The 13,211-nt window shown below is 46.6% G+C and overlaps 7 protein-coding genes across 11 annotated transcripts; 5 read left to right on the forward strand and 2 right to left on the reverse strand.

Annotated features, from left to right (window-relative positions):
- Window positions 1–63: 63 nt before the first annotated feature.
- On the forward strand, window positions 64–695 carry LOC108159042 (UPF0587 protein GA18326). The gene is made up of 2 exons (XM_017291966.2): window positions 64–316; window positions 369–695. The coding sequence occupies exons 1-2, from the start codon at window positions 64–66 to the stop codon at window positions 605–607; spliced, it is 492 nt and encodes a 163-aa protein (XP_017147455.1). The 3' UTR covers window positions 608–695.
- A 93-nt stretch (window positions 696–788) lies between these two features.
- Window positions 789–4,497, forward strand: LOC108159036 (organic cation transporter protein). 4 transcript variants are annotated; one of them, XM_017291960.2, is made up of 8 exons: window positions 789–1,898; window positions 2,053–2,718; window positions 2,778–3,483; window positions 3,545–3,638; window positions 3,871–3,971; window positions 4,037–4,117; window positions 4,174–4,284; window positions 4,344–4,373. In XM_017291960.2, exons 2-8 carry the CDS (start codon window positions 2,174–2,176, stop codon window positions 4,371–4,373), a joined length of 1,668 nt encoding a protein of 555 aa, XP_017147449.1. In that variant the 5' UTR covers window positions 789–1,898; window positions 2,053–2,173. The 4 variants fall into 4 exon arrangements, with proteins under 4 accessions (XP_017147449.1, XP_033248256.1, XP_033248257.1 ...); XM_033392365.1 differs by having other exon boundaries at window positions 789–1,183; XM_033392366.1 differs by having other exon boundaries at window positions 789–1,050.
- On the reverse strand, window positions 4,424–5,288 carry LOC108159041 (transmembrane protein 186). Its single transcript, XM_017291964.1, has 2 exons — window positions 5,204–5,288; window positions 4,424–5,136 (listed from the first exon to the last, which is right to left on the reverse strand). Exons 1-2 carry the CDS (start codon window positions 5,271–5,273, stop codon window positions 4,529–4,531), a joined length of 678 nt encoding a protein of 225 aa, XP_017147453.1. The 5' UTR covers window positions 5,274–5,288; the 3' UTR covers window positions 4,424–4,528.
- Window positions 5,289–5,682: 394 nt separating this feature from the next.
- Window positions 5,683–7,316, forward strand: LOC108160980 (aquaporin-11). Of its 2 annotated transcripts, none has more exons than XM_017295282.2 (4): window positions 5,683–5,790; window positions 6,190–6,370; window positions 6,441–6,854; window positions 6,913–7,316. In XM_017295282.2, exons 2-4 carry the CDS (start codon window positions 6,193–6,195, stop codon window positions 7,140–7,142), a joined length of 822 nt encoding a protein of 273 aa, XP_017150771.1. In that variant the 5' UTR covers window positions 5,683–5,790; window positions 6,190–6,192; the 3' UTR covers window positions 7,143–7,316. The 2 variants fall into 2 exon arrangements, with proteins under 2 accessions (XP_017150771.1, XP_017150772.1); XM_017295283.2 differs by having other exon boundaries at window positions 5,684–5,790; window positions 6,943–7,314.
- A 187-nt stretch (window positions 7,317–7,503) lies between these two features.
- LOC108158316 lies at window positions 7,504–8,326 on the forward strand. The gene is made up of 4 exons (XM_017290558.2): window positions 7,504–7,697; window positions 7,751–7,842; window positions 7,916–8,078; window positions 8,145–8,326. The coding sequence occupies exons 1-4, from the start codon at window positions 7,589–7,591 to the stop codon at window positions 8,216–8,218; spliced, it is 438 nt and encodes a 145-aa protein (XP_017146047.1). The 5' UTR covers window positions 7,504–7,588; the 3' UTR covers window positions 8,219–8,326.
- Window positions 8,327–8,331: 5 nt separating this feature from the next.
- LOC117188458 (hepatic leukemia factor) lies at window positions 8,332–9,475 on the reverse strand. Its single transcript, XM_033392369.1, has one exon. The coding sequence runs from the start codon at window positions 9,400–9,402 to the stop codon at window positions 8,749–8,751; it is 654 nt and encodes a 217-aa protein (XP_033248260.1). The 5' UTR covers window positions 9,403–9,475; the 3' UTR covers window positions 8,332–8,748.
- Window positions 9,476–11,091: 1,616 nt separating this feature from the next.
- On the forward strand, window positions 11,092–11,865 carry LOC108160949. The gene is made up of 2 exons (XM_017295240.2): window positions 11,092–11,381; window positions 11,454–11,865. Exons 1-2 carry the CDS (start codon window positions 11,206–11,208, stop codon window positions 11,707–11,709), a joined length of 432 nt encoding a protein of 143 aa, XP_017150729.1. The 5' UTR covers window positions 11,092–11,205; the 3' UTR covers window positions 11,710–11,865.
- Window positions 11,866–13,211: the final 1,346 nt, after the last annotated feature.

The following is a 13,211-nucleotide window of genomic DNA, read 5'->3' on the forward strand; positions in this document are numbered from 1 at the left end:
TTAAGCAGTCTGGCAATATCGCCAAAAACTTGCTGCCACCGCGTAGAATAAATATTTGCAGAAATGGTTCGCGTGGGACTTCAAATATCTGCCACATTGGAGAACATAGATAAATTAGAGACTTCCCATCCAGACTATCCATTCTTCGTGAAGTTGACCTGCAGCAACTGCGGCGAGCAGTCCGACAAATGGCACGACATAACCGAATCGGAGCGAGTGCAGCAGGATACCCGGAACACGGCCGGATTTAATTTCTTCATGAAATGCAAAATGTGCAGTCGGGAGAATAGCATCGATATTGTAGAAAAGTCAAACGGTGAGCGCTCTTACATATTTAGAAGGTTCATTCACTGATTTTGTCTCTGCAGTGCCCTACACGGCGGATGATAGTGGAAAACTTAAGACTATCGTCATCTTTGACTGTCGCGGCCTGGAACCTGTTGATTTCTCCCCCCGCTCCGGCTGGAAGGTTTTCTCCTCCGAAAATGGCCAGTCTTTCGAGGATGTCGATCTATCGGAAGACGACTGGGTGGAGTACGATCAGAAGAATAACAACTCCGTAGGGGTTTACGAGTTCGCCTCAAAATTCATCAAGATAAAGAAGTGAGCAGAGATCTTTACTCATATTATGTCTCTTTGGTTCTCCTCATTCAATATTATGAATAAACACAGAGAATACGCTCTCGCTCTCATAAGACAGTAGAAATAGGATCTGCTCTTTCGAGGCAGGCAAATGACTCATTTTTTCAAATGATTAAAGAAAAAAACAATCGTTCTATGAATGCAAGAGCAGGGAGAATTTAAATTCTCACTACGCCAGCTCTCCCGCTCAGGTGTTGTATTGATTTTAATGCCGGCTACTTTGATTTTAGAACGAGAAAGAACAGCGTAAGATAGCGTTCTAGTAAAAGTTTGGGCCTGTTCTGTTCGTGTTTGCATGATGTTTTGAGACATTTCAGTATATCGCCAGACGTTTCGGCGAGCGGTAATGGCACGAACGAAACGGATAAAATCCCGGACCCAGAAAACAGGCCTCCAATAGCGTTCAAAGTAATTGGCGCCTCAATCACTGAAGGGTGAAGCATTAATAGCAACTAGAAAACACCTGTCAAGTGCAATAATAGCGGGTCGTGGTGTGGCAAGCAGAGCAAGTGTGAAGTGAAACAATTATTTTTGGAAGTTCGTAAGTGCATCGTTAAAAAGACGCCGCACCGATTAGATAATGGGAGAGTCCCCATTATCGACTGGCCCAGACCCTGGACGCTTAGTCAATGCACCTGAACGCTTGGCAAATGTTCTCACAAACTCAATGAATTAATAAGGCATGGGCGTATTTTAATGGTAGTTGCACTTCCACCTAACCCAAAACCCCATGCGGATCCCAGACTACGTGCTGGGCAATTCCCCCCATGGCTCATCCATAATGCATCTGAGAATCTCCATTTATAGTCAGCACGCATCAATCATTTAGCGCTGGCCTGCGGCAGCTACTCCCCGATGCACTCTACACTTTTGTTTACCGCTGTGTGGCATGCAACAATTCATCTCAATTGGCCACGATTGGATTGCATGCATGCACAGAAATATTTACTTGATGTTCGTCCCAAGACGCTGAAACCATTCATTGATCATGAAGTATTCCTGTAATTAATAAGTTGCTGAGATGCCACACCATCACACACGTCTGCCACAGCCAGGGGTCTCGACTTAACGATACCCAGTAGTCAGATGCTTTTAGAGGAGTATCGGAGCTCAGGGTAATCTTTTTGAACACAACGAATTGCTTAACTTTTAGATGATAACGACAAATACATTGGCTATGCCCACCGATTAACAAATGTTACTGAATGACTTGTGGACAGACATCGGTAACAGACATTAGATAAGCTTACAAAAAGGTACAGCATATATACTAATTAAAAAGTATTCACCAAATAATTCCCTTGAACCCTTGTTGCCGGTAAAAATAAATATTCTATAAATACATACGTACATATATTTGTGTATATTCCAAGATTCCATTCACACAAAAACACCAAACGCTCCCCATAGGTCTATCAACTAATCTTCAATATATGTACTTCGAATCCCATGACTCTGGAGCAGCGGTTAAGTGACTTATTGAACACGTACCAAGATTCCTACGGCAGATACCACTTGGGTAAAGGATAAAATGTCCCCTTCAGCAGCCGGAGCCACGACAGACCTATTGGACTTTGATGAAATACTCACTCAAATTGGGGAGTTCGGACGCTATCAGCGGCGGAACTATCTGCTTATCTGTCTGCCCGTTCTGTTTGCCGCAGCAAACAGTCTGTCGTATGTGTTCACTGCTGGCAAACCCACCTACCGCTGCTACATACCCGGGTGCGACAGCATCCAGGCGCCAGAGTACCATGCCGACTGGCTGCACATAGCTGTGCCTGGAACTTGGAGCAAGAAGGGTTTGTTCACGCCAGCCAACTGCGATCGGTATGTGGCCAACGAGACGAGTGGTTTCAGCTGGGACCCTCTACAGCCGGGACAATGTACGGCCGATAACTTCACACAGGAGGAGGAGCGTTGCCTACAGTTCGTGTACGGGACCCAGGAGCGAACCATTGTGCAGGAGTGGCAGCTGACGTGCCAGGAGAATGCCTGGAAGCTGGCCTTTGTGGGAACCACACACTTTGCGGGACTGGTGATCGGTACCGCGTTGTTCGGTTACCTGGCCGATCGGTGAGTCTGATCGACGAAACATAGACCCATTCAGTATCCTCCGATTTGTCCACTTTCAGATTTGGACGCAAGCGCATATTCTTGTTCTGCATCGTGTTCATGGCTGTGACTGGAATAGCGCAGGCCCTGGCCTGGGACTACATCAGTTTTCTGAGCTTTGCCTTGCTAAATGCCGTTGGCACCTCCGGCGTGTATCCGCTGGCTTTCATTATTGGCGTGGAGATGGTGGGGCCGAGGAAGCGCGAGATGTCCTCCATTGTGCTAAACTATTTCTATGCGGTGGGCGAAGCCCTGTTGGGGTTGTCCGTGTTCATTCCCAATTGGCGGCACTTACAGCTTATACTGTCTATACCACCGCTGCTCTTTTTGGGATACTTTTGGATTGTGCCAGAGTCGGTAAGGTGGCTATTGGCTCGCAACCAGCGGGAGAAGGCTGGCGTGATTATTCGGAGAGCGGCGGAGGTCAATCGCCGGGATATTTCCATTGAGTTGCTGGCCAGTTTCAAGCAGCAGGAACTAGACATGGAAAGTACCGACTATGATCCGAAGGAGAAACAAGAAAATAACCAAATTTGGCTGGCCGTCAAGGAGGTTTTTGCATCTCATGTTTTGATTATTCGCTATGTGAACATGCTCTTCATTTGGGCCGTCAATGCCATCGTCTACTATGGACTCTCCCTGAACTCGACCAGCTTGAGTGGCAACAAGTATCTGAACTTTACCCTGGTCTGCCTTGTGGAAATCCCCGGCTACAGCTTGGCGTGGGTAAGTTCAGTATCAGTATCCATCAGAAATCGTCCCAAATTTATGATCCATCTTTTTACAGCTGTGCCTGCGAAAACTAGGCCGCAAACTTGCTCTGTCTGGATCCCTGCTGCTCTGTTCGATCACCTGTGTGGCCAGCGGCTATATGACTATGCGTATGTGGTAGACTTAACAATTTAGACTTAAAACTAATTTTAATGCGAGCGCTTTCTGTGCATGCCTGCAAAGTACAAGTCGAGGGAAATCCCAGCGGACTTCAAGCTGAGGGTAAATATTCGTGGAGTCGGGGTCCATCTCCATGTTTGGTTGCATACCGCTTTAGTCATAGTTTATGCGTGCTTTTTCTTAAATGCGAATAATGTGTCTTCTTTTATAATTCCATCTAAGGTGCCAACTGGTTGATTGTGACGCTCTTTCTCATTGGAAAGCTGGGCATCACGTCCTCGTTTGCCGTCATCTATACGTACACCGCGGAAATGATGCCAACGGTTTGTGAAGACCTTCAAATTGACTAATTTGATAGACTAGTTCACATGGTTGTAATCTTCCATAGGTCATACGTAGTGGAGGCGTTGGTGTCATGTCCACCTTTGCTCGCTGTGGTGCCATGCTGGCTCCCTTTGTGCCGCTGCTGGTAGGTTATTTATACATTCAATCAAACAGTTTTAGCCATCGTTTTCATCCACGCAGGGATCATACTACGAGCCCCTACCACTGCTGCTCTTTGGAGCCGCCTCGCTGATTGCTGGTCTCCTTTCGCTGCTGCTGCCGGAAACCTTTCACATGAAGCTGCCCGATACGGTAGGTTCCGGGGGCAGCCATACGTTGCTATATTTATATCTTACATTATTATATTGCAGGTAGAAGAGGCCATCGCTTTGGGAAAATAATAAAGGAAATTATTGTAGGAGCAAATCCTGCGAATACAATCTCTCAACAATTAGACTTAGATGATATTATTTTCTTGATGTTAGGACTGTACAATTAAACGTTTGCACACCTAGTAACTAGTAACAAGTGTCTACAATCTTATGCTTCTTAGGTATTAATCTCCAAAGAGACCCTCAAACAGTTGCGGATCGGCAATGTTGCCAAAACGATTCAACAATTTGTAGCGCCTTTTGGCATCACTCCGCAGGGTTATGGGCAAAAAGAATCTCAGTTGGCTCATTGTCCCCCGTTCCCAGCTGGGGAGCAAATCATCGGTCTCCACCAAAGTCTCTACACGGCGGCCCCAGAAATCCACATAGGCAAGCTTCAGCATGTCCTGCTGCTCGTTGATGTAGATAAATCCAACGAGATTTGTCGCTGCAAAACTGGCTAGGGTTAGGGTTATCAGCCCACTAACCCCTATGGCGGCATAGATTCCCAGTGCATCCGTAGCGTGTCCGGACTGTTCGAGAGCAAAGGCAATGGGAGCTCCCGCAGCTGTAAGAACAGCCTGGTAGATTTTTAACCTATTAAATGCAGCCACCAGGCGTATTGACGGCAGGCTGTAAATGGTCCGCCATTCGGAAAAGCCAGTTTCAGCGAGGATCGGGGTTTTTTTGGGTGCAGTTCCAAGGCGGCGTTGATGCAACTGTTGTATCGCTGCAGGCACAGAGCTTGGCCATCTTACTCTTGTAATATGAGATCTGCACAGTTGTTGTAACACTAAATGTATTTAAATTTATCTCATATATTAAAAAAACCTCGGTTTTCTTATGTAAAAAAAACTTACTTGCGTTTGTTTTGAAAATATAATCAATCAGCTGTGCAGTTATCGATGACACATCCACCAACGGGCACATTGCCAGCTGATCCACACGAAACGCGTTAGGAACACGCAAGTGCGAAACAGCTGCTTTTCGAGCTGATCGCTCCGGCGGAGCCAGCCAGCCACAGACGACATGATCAGACACGTTAGTCGCTCAATGTAGCCATTTAGTGATATTCAATCCTTTTTTGCTATGCTTACTGTCTTATTTAATTTGCCCCCTGCTTACTGCCTTATTTAATCTTCCCCCTCCACAGGATGCGCACCCTCGGCGCTGGCACATGTATTGGCCAGTGCTGCCCATTCAGTCATGCTGTATTGGCCGCGCTTTTTGAATTTCAGCAGGTGCCAAAGAGCATTCTATGACGTCAACAGTGCGCATATTGAGCATTAGTTTAATTATAACCAAAGCCAGATGACTGCCCGGCGAGCAAAGAGAACGATCAATAAATAATTCGCTAGCACAAAATATCAGTCAGCGGCCAATTCTCAGTGTTCGCGGCGGCCCTACGGGACACACATTGTATTGTATCCAATCCTCCAATTGCGTAGTATGTATTTTCTGGGACAATCCATCATAGCACCGGACATTTCATGCACAAAAAAAAAACTTGAACTTGAGTTTAAGTCACTTCTAGCAGTGTGGTGCGAGGTCAAATCATTTCAGAAAAACACAATAATTGCAATAAGAGCAAATGGGATTCAAAGAAAGAACAGTATCGTATCTATTTTTAGTCCATTTTTTTGTGTGCTTAGATTAAGTAGTGTGTGACATGAACATGCCTATGCATAGAAAACCAATTTTACTAGAAACAAAAGTGTTGCCATCATCCATACCCGGCCAAGGTTGAGGCAGGAGAAGTCTTAAAGTCAGCATTGTTTTCATATCATATATGTATAATCACTAAGGAGTGCCTGGTCTTTCAATGGACTTATTCAAATATTTTTAGGACATGTCGATGGCATCGCTGGGTGTCAGCGGGATCTTTATGGTCGGCTGCTGTGTGGCTGCCCAGATTGCCCGCCTGGTTAGCCGGCGCTTGGTGACACGGGAGGGAATCGTGCCCATTCTGGTCAACGAGGCGATAGCCGCCGCCGAGCTCTGTGCCTGTTGCTTCGAGCTGATCATAGGTGAGTTATGAGTGGTGAGTGGTGCATGTGCGATGGACTCGAGTGTGGGCTAAGGTTTTGCCGTTGTCAGTGGCGGACAACTTTGGTGTGGCGGCCTATGCTGTCTGCCTGTTCGTGCTGACGGTGTGGTGGGGGAAGGTCTGGGGCGACGCCTCCGCCTGCCCCTACACGCACATGGAAGACGTACTGGAGGGGCGCACCAGCTTCAAGGAGATGGCACTGCGAACATGGGCCGAGCTGATGGGCGGCTGCTGCGTCTACCGCATCGTGCAAGTCTTCTGGTGGCTGGAGTTCGCGGAAACCCACAAGGGACGGGCCTTCGAGTCCTGCAGTGCCGATCTACAGGTCAGCCCCTACCTGGGAGCCGTGATTGAGGGCGTGGCCACACTACTGTGCCGTCTGGCATCGAAAACCCTCAGCGACAAGGAGCCCAAGTTCGCCAGCTACATCGACTCCTTTATCGGCACCAGCCTGGTGGTGGCAGGTAAGCGTGCGCCCGCTTAAAGCGTGCCTTCCAACTGCTGTCATCTGGTCTCAAGTAGTTTACGCTTTCAACTATGCCCTGCTTGCAGCCTTCAACTTCTCCGGCGGCTATTTCAATCCGGTGTTGGCCACCGCCCTCAAGTGGGGATGTCGCGGCCACACCAACTTCGAGCACATCATTGTCTACTGGATTGGTGCCTGTGTTGGTGCTGTGCTCTCGGTGCCGATCTACAAGCTGCCTATCGTTCGACGCTTCCTTCTCGGCGAGGATAAGCCAAAACAGGACTAGGAGCCCACACCCCGCATGGCTAGAAAAGGCAACGGGAAAGACAGGGCTTTCGCAAAGCTATAGTATACGTTGATATCTTTACCTTATGCACATGCACATTTGTTAGAATATTTCGATATTTCTATGAGAATTTTTACAAATTAAAGCCGATGGTAATCGTATTTTCCTTGTCAATGGAGTTTGAGCTGTTGTATCTGTATACTTTTTCATATTTTAAAAGAATCTAACCGAGCCCTTCCTATACGCTCAAAATGGGCCTAGGTGAATATTGACACCCTAACTACAGCCCTTAAAACGCTGGAATGCAAGTCTGGGAGTATAATTTCTCATATATAGAGGAATTGCCCAGATCTAAATTTTAATGAGATCAAGGTAGTCTTGAAATTAACAACAGCTAGACAGAAAAACATTGCCAAATAATTTGGAAATTATTATAAACTGTGAAAATGATTCAGATCAAAAAGGTTTTTTGCCTTCTGGAGCTAAAATGGGGTATGTTACTTATTGGGATCGTGGAATTAATACTGTGTTCTATTCTCGGTGGGGTGTGCAGAGGTAAGTCGAGTACGTAATCTTAAACGTGTCTAAATCATGTGTCTATATTTCAGGAATGCACGTGGATGTGGTTTACTATCTCAGCTTGATTGTCTCCATTCTTCACATTGTGGCCTGCGTCCTGCTAATTGTTTCCATTTTCGTGGTATGTGTCCTTGAGAAATCCTTAAGGTATGGGACGCATTATTGTAAACCACTCTTTTTCCTGTTATTTGCAGCCTAAGAAAGAGCTGGTTATTCTCTACTTGATAACTGGTATCATACGCGTAATTGTCCTTATAGTGGGCATAATTTGGTTGATCTGTTACGGTTTAGGTAATAAGATACATAATTACCAACCAATCCACACAGAATCCATTATTGTCATGATCATATCTTTGGGTAAGCATGTTTCTCGTGTCATTTCTGGGAAAAAAAAAAACCAGCATATCGCTATTTGGCCCACAGTTCTCACCGTGTACTTTTGGCTATGCGTCTACTCATGGTTCAAGAAACTCGGTGGCTCTACCCCAGTGGATTAATAAGTCGATCATCCTTGGAACTTGAAAAACCATTCTCAATAGCCAATACTCGTCGAAATTCAATTGAAGTCTAATATTTTCTATAATTAAATTAAGTAGTCCTCGAAATATGTTCTTTATGTTTCTAGTATCTTGCACTCGATCAGGAAAAACACTTATTCGTTCGTTTTCCCTTATTTTTCAAGCTTTTCATTAGGCTGATAGATGACACTCTGCAATAGCAGATAGAAAGGACTATACTATCGACTGAGGAAATACATAAACCAGTCACATCCGTACCCCAACGCCACTAACACTCCTGTTGACTTGCGGTGAGCCAAAAATACACATTCGGGTATTTCAGAACCAAGGGACGTTGAAGCTGGGACAGGAGCCAACTTCAAAAAGCAGCAAATCGAAACACTCGAATTTAAACAGGAGGATTTAGATAAATTCAAAAATTTATTAACAAACATGCACCGCAGAACTACAGCTAGATCACTCCCTCACTTTACTTGTATGTACAAAGCACTTGCCCCATAGGCTTCGTCTCACATCTGGCGAGGCATCGAGAGCAGGCCACCGGCGGCGGTGGCACCCAGGAGCTGCCGCACCGTCTGCAATTCGTCGCGTAGGGCCAGCACCTGAGCCCGTAGAATGGAGTTCTCCTGCTCGAGAAGAGCGGCCCGAAAGGCAATGCGATCCTCTCGGATCTTGCGGGCATCCCGTGACTTCTTCGCCGCCTCGTTGTTCCGCTTGCGCCGCTCATAGTACTTGGCATCCTTCTGGGCATCCGGAATCGGTCGCTTCTCGCCGCGTGACCGTCGGTGCAAGAAGCCGGGAAACATGCCGCCAACTACACCCACACCCACACGATGATTCAACTCCATCAGGGGAAACTCCAGGGCCTGCAGGGCGTGGTTCGGCGGAGCAATGTACTCGAAGGCGGGCAGAGTGGAATTCTTGCTATTGATCAGGTTGGGAATACTGAGGCCCGGCAGACGTAGGCTATGACTGTGGCTGTGACCGTGACTGTGCGGGGCTCCAAAGGAATACAACGCTTTTTTCGGTTCGAGTTCCAGCTCCATCTCGCTATGAAGCGACAGGGTCTCGGTCACGTCCAGGATGGGCGATTTGCAGGGCGTCGGCGGCGGTGCCTGTGACTGAGCTGAAGGCGATGCGGGTGAATGCATCCCGGCCAACATTCTGGCGATAAGCCTCGGACTTCCGTTCGCGGCAACGTCCGCGGTGTGTCTAAAAGCGGAGCACTAAAAGGTGGATTCCTGGTCTGGCGACCACCTGCCTGGTCTGGTAATTATAGGTTCCTGTCACACAACCCCATCCGCATACCCCTGGCAACCCCACCACGGGCAGCCGATTTGGTTGGGGACCTCGGCTAAGTCCTAAGCCAGCCAAAACGCCCTCCCGTCTGATTCAACCAATCACGCAATGTTGACGGTAATTATTCGTCAAATACATGACACTTTTCCACGCCGACTGGCATTTATATTGCTGCCCGGTTACAAGGACTTCATATAACTGGTTAGTGGGACTACACCCACCCAGTCCCCGGCCTCAAGTTGACCACATGTCGCCCTGATTTACCCACCCGCCACAGCCACAGCCCCAGGTTATATAGGAGTTGACCAACTGTTATGCGGCGCAAGAGGTTGTGGAAAGTCCAGGGGGCAGAGACTGAACTGGCCAATGGGAATGCCGAGTCTCGACCGTCATTTTATTGGGGAAAGTTGCTGTAATAGTCTGTAAAAAGGGGCGGACTAATGCCAATCGATTTTTGCAATAAGCTATATCTATTACTCTTCATCCCAGGAAACGTAACTCCAGGAAGCAAGCCAAAAAGTGCAACGTCAGAGCGACCCGACCCCGATTTGGCGAATCCTTCAAAAGAAGACATCAAGCAAACTAATCGCAACTCCAATTTGATCAAGCATGACTCTCCAGAATTTGAACAGAGAAGAACCAAATAAGAGTTATTTGCATACGAGTATTCCCACCGTACCACCACCAAAAAAGAAATATTCATATAACGACAGTGTAGTGCAGTATGGTTTTCCATATTGTTTCACTCAAAGATAATCTAAGAAGTTACAATCCCCCCTTGGCGTAGAAGTCCCGGAACGCTACTTTTACCGTCTTCCAGCACGAGTCTTCGTTCAACCCGTTCATGTGCCCCATACCATCCCATCAAATTTCGTCCCGTGCCGTGCAGTTGAGAAAGTGTCACCTGTTTGTAAAGGTTAATTGGCAGTTTGAGCCCCGGGCACCACATCGTAGCCGGAAGTTAGACGGCAAAACAGTCGCATCCTCATAACATTTCGTAAGGTATGCGCTAATTTATTATCTGTGGGTAAAAGTTTTGCCACAGTTAACCCTTTGACTGGCGTGGCACTGAGTTATGTCTATTATTCGATGTCTTTTATGGCGCGTCGCCCGACAATGGGTGGAATCCGGAATACGGAATAGGAGGATTGCGTGCTGGGGTGACATGTCTGATCTAATAGAAGAACGGGTTTACCATACATATTTAAAAACTATACTATGCATATATGTCTTTAGGAATACAATTAGTAGAGAAATCTATAAATTGCCTCCCATCCGAAGGACTACGACTAATGCAATGGGAGGAACGGAGAGAACCCTTCGGACAGAGACTATTTTACTATAAGTATTGGGCAAATTACCAAGTAATAAAAACCCCGAACATGTAATTGTTTCAATATTTGTACTCTATTTTACTGGGTCAATAATTGGAGAGCACAAGGGACCTCGACACCGACAAACCGTTAATGACACCTCTAATTGGATGACATTAGCGCTTGGGATTTGAGGCAACACAACTCCGAGTAGGCATGACTAAGTAGCCCCTGCCTAAAATGAGTTCACATACATGTGATATATGTATAAGCCCCGTTCTGCTTGTCCGAGATACAGGCGAAAAAATATTGTAGAATACGAATAAATATAGAACTGCCACGAGACCAATCAATATGTCTGACGAGGCACCGATTGGCGACTGTGCGCCGAGCACTTCGAGTCTGCCCTTCAACGCTTATCATATCCACTTGCCGCTCTACATCATGGACATGGTGCGCGTCTTTCAGGATCATCCCAGCTACGTCGATGGCATACAGGAGGCTACTATCATAGAGATGCTAAAAAAGGAGTAAGACATGCATTACAATAATCTCACAATGCACACATGTAAGCCAAACAATATATTCCTCCATCATCACAGACCATTCGCCTGTGGCGATCTGGAAGCCCAGGTGAAGACAGCCCTCATGTACCTCACTGCCAAGGGCTTCGTACGTTACATTGGCAATGGGTATCGCACGCTGGGACCTTTTGCGAAGCTGTCCAATTCCCGATCTGCGCGCCACTTCAAGCAGACATGGCAGCGCATTGCCGCCTTTCAGATGCTTCACGGTGGCAGCCCGGAGGCTTCCACCAGCAGCACTGGCAATTGCCCTCAGCGCGGGTCCAGCTGCTAAGGATGGACTCTCACCAAATATATTTATTTCGCTTCTTGTTTCGTTAAATGAGTTGAGTTTCTTCCAACATAGGCAGACAAACGTACACCCACCCAAAAAGCAATCGAAATTGTATCAGTGTATTAAAATTCATGCTAAGAAGGCCACCAAATCAAACAAGATGTGTGTCTATAAAACTATGGAACTTGGGGTGGTTCAGTGCCCATCATTGTCATCATCATTATGCTTTAGAACATATGTCTGGGATCGGGGATTGGGGTCTGCCATCCTTTTGACACTTAACTGGCCGCCTAATTATGGCCAGGGGTTGGCCACAAAAGCGAATAGAGGCATGTAGAACATAGCAGGTGACTCTGCCTATCTATTTCGATGGGAACAAAACTATTCTCCTTCCTGAAAGTGATTAGAATCTGGAAATTGAGCGAGTCCAAGGTCCACTTAAGGGAGTACGAGTACATGGTAGATTTCGTTCCTACAACTCCAGTCAGTTGTTGCAATTCACAGTCCAGTCCGAAGCTCATCCCAGCTCTGAGGGACGCGACCCTTGAGCCTTCAGCTATTACCCTTTTGGCCGAAACATTTAAATTGTCAACACCAGGACAAAAGAGCGAAGGACCTGTCCTCAATGTGCTCTCGCCCCCACCCACCCACATGTGCGGGTCGAGCCAAACACGCATGTGATCCCGGCCAGGTGTTATTTATTGCCTTTCTAATCGTTGCGGCATAATCTATTAGCACCCCCCACCGCACCGGATCCAGGACGAGACCACGACAATAGCTCGGTGTCCTTTGATTTTTTTGCGCTTGCACATTAGAGGCAATTATTATTATTGTTTTAGTTTTGAGGCTTTTGCTGCTGCTTGTCATTGGCCTTTGCTTTGCGTTTTATGCCTTTCCTTGGTAATTGGGCGAGTCCCAAGAAAAACATTAATCAAGCGACTTGACGTGTGAGAGAAATGAGGAATATACCCCTGAACATATACATATGTTTTGTTTATTTGGTGTGGATGTGGTACTAAAAAAAACCAAAGAAGGATTCGTTAATCAAAGTTATCTACAAAGGGCATAAATAGATGGCTCCGCCAGGAAGCATATCCATGTTTCTCAGTCTACAGCAATAGTCAATGTTTGCTTAAAAACCGAACTACTCCAGCACCGTCTCCGTTGTGTTCGATTGTGTTGTGGGTGTTCAAAAATTTAATTAAGAACTATTGGAGTGCTATATGAATGACTATGTTATACTTCGTATACCAAGAAAAGGAAATACGTTTACAGATCAAGATCAGAATCATATGGTTTAGGACCGTCCTCATCGGGCTGTGCATAGCCGCGCTTTATCAGTTGCTCGGCCAGATCGCCAGAATCTCAAAGCCAGCACCACGTCTTCCTCCACGTTGAGTATGTCCAACATATGCGGTTTCTGCTCGAACTGACTCTTGGCCCCTAGGACATCATTCTTGATCCATACCAGAGGAGAAGAGACATCTACAATTTGGGCATAG

Source organism: Drosophila miranda, chromosome 3 (genome assembly GCF_003369915.1).
Source record: "Drosophila miranda strain MSH22 chromosome 3, D.miranda_PacBio2.1, whole genome shotgun sequence".
In the NCBI taxonomy this organism is placed as follows: Eukaryota; Metazoa; Arthropoda; class Insecta; order Diptera; family Drosophilidae; genus Drosophila; species Drosophila miranda.